This window comes from Hyperolius riggenbachi, chromosome 5, assembly GCF_040937935.1.
Source record: "Hyperolius riggenbachi isolate aHypRig1 chromosome 5, aHypRig1.pri, whole genome shotgun sequence".
NCBI classification, from domain to species: domain Eukaryota; kingdom Metazoa; phylum Chordata; class Amphibia; order Anura; family Hyperoliidae; genus Hyperolius; species Hyperolius riggenbachi.
The window spans coordinates 381,441,977-381,446,970 of NC_090650.1; the positions used below are offsets into that span (position 1 = coordinate 381,441,977).

The 4,994-nt window shown below is 43.8% G+C and overlaps 1 protein-coding gene across 1 annotated transcript; it reads right to left on the reverse strand.

The window, feature by feature from the left end:
* Nucleotides 1–342: 342 nt before the first annotated feature.
* LOC137519435 (uncharacterized) lies at nucleotides 343–1,866 on the reverse strand. The gene has a single exon (XM_068238389.1). The coding sequence runs from the start codon at nucleotides 1,864–1,866 to the stop codon at nucleotides 343–345; it is 1,524 nt and encodes a 507-aa protein (XP_068094490.1).
* Nucleotides 1,867–4,994: the final 3,128 nt, after the last annotated feature.

Sequence of the window (4,994 nt, forward strand, 5' to 3'; positions counted from 1 at the left end):
AATCGAAATCGTGATTTGCAACAGAAATCGCTCAATTCAATTTTTTCATACAATCGTTCAGGCCTACTTCCAACTATACAGAATATTATAATCAGCTGCTTTCAAATGACCTTTACTGCGTATTCACTATCTTGTCTCAGGGGCTAAATGAAATGGAAATTTCTCATTACAAACAGGTAAGAGGAGATTTCAGTGCACATAACTGAGGTCAAGCAAATTACAACACATGTGAGGGGCATGTAGATAACAACATTATACATTTGAATGACAGATTTGAAAAAAAAGTATGTTACAAAGAGGTAGTACACTATTAAAAAGATACAGTACTTTTGGCGTTAATTCTCAGTATTGAAAAGTAATCAATGAATTGGTAATGATAACTTGATAGAAATTTGTGTTTACCTTTTCTCCTATGTACTTCCACTTCTGATTTTTCATCCGACGAACATCTTCATTCTTATCCCTCTTTAACAGAAACTCATAATCTGCACATACGAAGCGACACAACATCAGATTTTCTGCAATTGTAAATTTTGGCATTCTACTAATCCCACCTTTGGATTGCTGGGAATTATTAATGATCGTTTTATTAAAACTCTCGTCCACGTTATTTGCATTGGCCTCTTCGTTTGTTTGCATATTACCATGCCTGCCCATGTCAGAATCATTCCTATGCAATTCAGAATTGTCTAGTACATTTTCATTCACAACAACCACATCAGAATTCTCTGGTGCACTGTCATTTGCATGATCTGGAAGCACTGCAATTCGTTGTCGGTTATGATTATCACAGTCATTAACTTCTGAAATAAGTGTGTCAGTATCAACATCTTCTTGTGAATCATTATTATCTTCAGCACTGTCATGAACTGAGTACTCATCACCAAGAAAACTGCTATCATCATCTCCCCAACCGTCTGAGGAGCTTCGGTTTCCTTGAAAATCATTGACGCTGGTTGTAGGTTCATAATCTTCATAATTAGACGAACCTTGTTCACTATCCTGATCCTCTACACATTCTTGTCCTTCTGCAACATCCTGAACACTCTTATTGTCATCCTCCTCTTCATCATCACAATCTCTGTGTTTTGAATTATTGTTATGCTCCTGTACATTTTCTGCATCCTTAGATTGATTAAAATAATTTTCCTCATGCACATTCGCTTGGTTTGCATCTTGGTCAGATTCCTTTTCTGTATGTCCAATGTCTAATTCCCTATCAAAACTAACATGCACATCATTCTCAAGGGTCTCCACCGTGTTTTGACAGGCAGGTCTTGTACTGAGATCTAATGCTTCCTCGCCCTCATCGTCAGAATCAATGTTATCATCTAGTGCAAGTCTGAAGTTCACAATTTCACTTGCGGTATCAATAAGTAATGGTTCACGCATAGAAACTCCTTCAAAATTGTCCATCAACTCCATATCTATGGGATTTTCACTACTAAGATTGACGTCATTATTAGAATTTGAGGCCTGCTCGTTCATGGAACCTTCGTGCGTTTCCTCAACTAGGCCCTGGTTTTCTAAGTTTTGGTTTTGTGATGATGAATCTTGATTATTTTCTAAATTCACAATATCTACAGGACTAGCCACAGTTGCTTTCTCCATAGGTACTAAAAAAATTGTAACTGTTTGGGATTGCTCATCTACCACTGGCATCAATGGCTGCTGCGTCACACTACTTGTGTCAGACAATGTCTGACATGCGTCACCTGCATTGACGTTTTCGTCCTCGGGAATCTGCTCAGATACCTCTTTTTTCTTGTTAACACGCTTTCCGTGAGCTGCACCGTGCTCGTCGTCGCAGTTCCCACATCGCCGCTGTCTGGAGATCCTAGTGGGACGTCCGCGTTTGCCCGGCATTGTGTTTCGCTGTCTCGTCACGGCACGCCACCTCTTCTCCACCACAGCGCCAGAGGAAAGGGCGTAACTGGCCGCAAACCATACGTAATCACGTGTGCGCGGGACTTAACTCCCGTCACGTGACTTCATTCCCGCGGTACCCGTACTTCAGAAGCGCAGATGAAGTTTCCCTGACGTCAGGAAATTTAATTTAGATTTTAGCGCGCCCATGACCAAAATGCGGGAGAGTATCTGATTTGTGAAAAAATGACACGTCACCAAATAAAGATTTTGCTAACCAATCACATGCCTATTTTTTTTTTTTTTAACATAATTCATTTCTGCCTGTTTGATTGACACAAGTGAACACCAATGGGGAATTGAGAATTTTTTTATACTGTACATAAATGCATCCTTCAGTGTGTGTTAGCACACACTTGTCCGTGCACCAGTGATCAATTTATTAGTGAGAACTCCGTCAGCATAGTTGAAGAAGGATTCCAGCTTATGAATGTGAGTTCAACAATACTAATGTATTGAGTATATGTTTCTAAATTTAAAGGAGATAATGTATTTTTCTGTTTGCGGGTAGAAATATTAATATTATCTGGGCAACCGAAATTTAAATTAAAATTTCACAATAAGTACCAATTACTTTCAAAGATGTTTTAAAAACAGGTGTTTGATAGGTTTTACAGTGGAATATCCTTAGTTTTCAATCGAAAGATGGGTAGTTGAGTCGAGTCTGCTGCAATAACTGTTTATTTACTTGGAAATTTTTTTTTTTTTTTTTTTTTTTTTTTGGGTGAACAAAGTATAAATCAATCTTTTCATGTATGGTGCAAAACCACATTATTTCATACCAATAATAAAACCTGGTTATTGTTGTTTATTGATTGGTTCTTTTGTGATTCGGTTATTTACTTGGAGTGGAGTGATCCAACTCTATGCAGTAGTATGCAGGAACATTTTTTTAGTAAGGAAGTTCCGCTGCAAATGTTCATTCGGCCCTCAAAAACAAAATTATTACAGTTATATTTTCTAGAAGAATACCATTGAAATAGAGACGTTGTTAATACTTGTACACAGAATCTAAAAAAAATTTTTGCTGAGGTTTTTAACATTTTAGGGATTGGGACGTGCCTTACATTTGGCCAAAAAAATATTATTGTTACATCCTCTTTTTAAAGTGATACTGTAGGCCAGTCGTGTGAAAATGAGTTTTAGTTAACCGGGCCTTATAATGTTCCACCCCAGACATCCCAGGACCGCAAAGCCACTCTACAATGCTCCTGCCCCGCCTCCAGTTGACTTTTGGTATTTAATACTTTAAAGTCTTAAAAACACTACAACAGCATTGACGTATCCTAGCTCCACCTGATAGCACCAGGAGCATAGTGCGCAGACCCAAGACCACAGTGGACTTCAGATTAAAAATACATGTGCCATCAGCGGGACCGACGACATGGCAATTTCATGCGCAATGGTGTTATGACTTTAACCACTCATAACGCGCGTCGGCAAAGTGACAGCAGCAGGACCAGCGACGAAGTTCTGCGTCGCCGGCTGCAGGATAATTAATCAGGAAGCAGCCGCTCGTGTGAGCGTCTGCTTCCTGTCAATTCACGGCGGGGGGATCCGTGAATAGCCTGCAGGCCGCCGATGCCCCCCCCCCCCCAACATGCCTGCAGGCAGGAGCGATCAGACCCCCCCTGCACATCATCCCCATATGGGGGAAATAAGGGTGGCAATCTGATCGCTCTGTGTGTCCGTTGATCTGTGCTGGGGGCTGCAGAGCCCACACAGAACACCTCAAAACAAACAGCGCCGGTCGTTAATGGGGGGTAAAGGGTGGGTCCTCAAGTGGTTAAAATCATAAATTCAAAAAGTGAAATGGAGGCGGGCCCGGAGCATCGGTGAGTGGATGCGCGTGCACGTAAAGATTAAGTGATTGATGCCTGTACCTTGTTTGTGCGTCTCCACAGATTGACTTGGACTGCATCCAAACCGCCTGCCTGTCCGTGGCCTTCCCTTTTTTCCAGCCGCCTGCTCCTCAGTGTCCACTCGGCACCTAAGTGCGACTGCCTGTTGGCTTGGTAAGTAGTTGAGATGGTGGGAGGAGCTGTGAAGGGCTTTTCTCTCAACTTTACCGAGCTGAAAGACTAACTTAGGCCTGTACCTTGTTTGTGCTTCTCCACAGATTGACTTGGACTGCAGCCAAACCGCCTGCCTGTCCGTGGCCTTCCCTTTTTTCCAGCCGCCTGCTCCTCAGTGTCCACTCGGCACCTAAGTGCGACTGCCTGTTGGCTTGGTAAGTAGTTGAGATGGTGGGAGGAGCTGGGAAGGGCTTTTCTCTCAACTTTACCGAGCTGAAAGACTAACTTAGGCCTGTACCTTGTTTGTGCTTCTCCACAGATTGACTTGGACTGCATCCAAACCGCCTGCCTGTCCGTGGCCTTCCCTTTTTTCCAGCCGCCTGCTCCTCAGTGTCCACTCGGCACCTAAGTGCGACTGCCTGTTGGCTTGGTAAGTAGTTGAGATGGTGGGAGGAGCTGGGAAGGGCTTTTCTCTCAACTTTACCGAGCTGAAAGACTAACTTAGGCCTGTACCTTGTTTGTGCTTCTCCACAGATTGACTTGGACTGCAGCCAAACCGCCTGCCTGTCCGTGGCCTTCCCTTTTTTCCAGCCGCCTGCTCCTCAGTGTCCACTCGGCACCTAAGTGCGACTGCCTGTTGGCTTGGTAAGTAGTTGAGATGGTGGGAGGAGCTGTGAAGGGCTTTTCTCTCAACTTTACCGAGCTGAAAGACTAACTTAGGCCTGTACCTTGTTTGTGCTTCTCCACAGATTGACTTGGACTGCAGCCAAACCGCCTGCCTGTCCGTGGCCTTCCCTTTTTTCCAGCCGCCTGCTCCTCAGTGTCCACTCGGCACCTAAGTGCGACTGCCTGTTGGCTTGGTAAGTAGTTGAGATGGTGGGAGGAGCTGTGAAGGGCTTTTCTCTCAACTTTACCGAGCTGAAAGACTAACTTAGGCCTGTACCTTGTTTGTGCTTCTCCACAGATTGACTTGGACTGCATCCAAACCGCCTGCCTGTCCGTGGCCTTCCCTTTTTTCCAGCCGCCTGCTCCTCAGTGTCCACTCGGCACCTA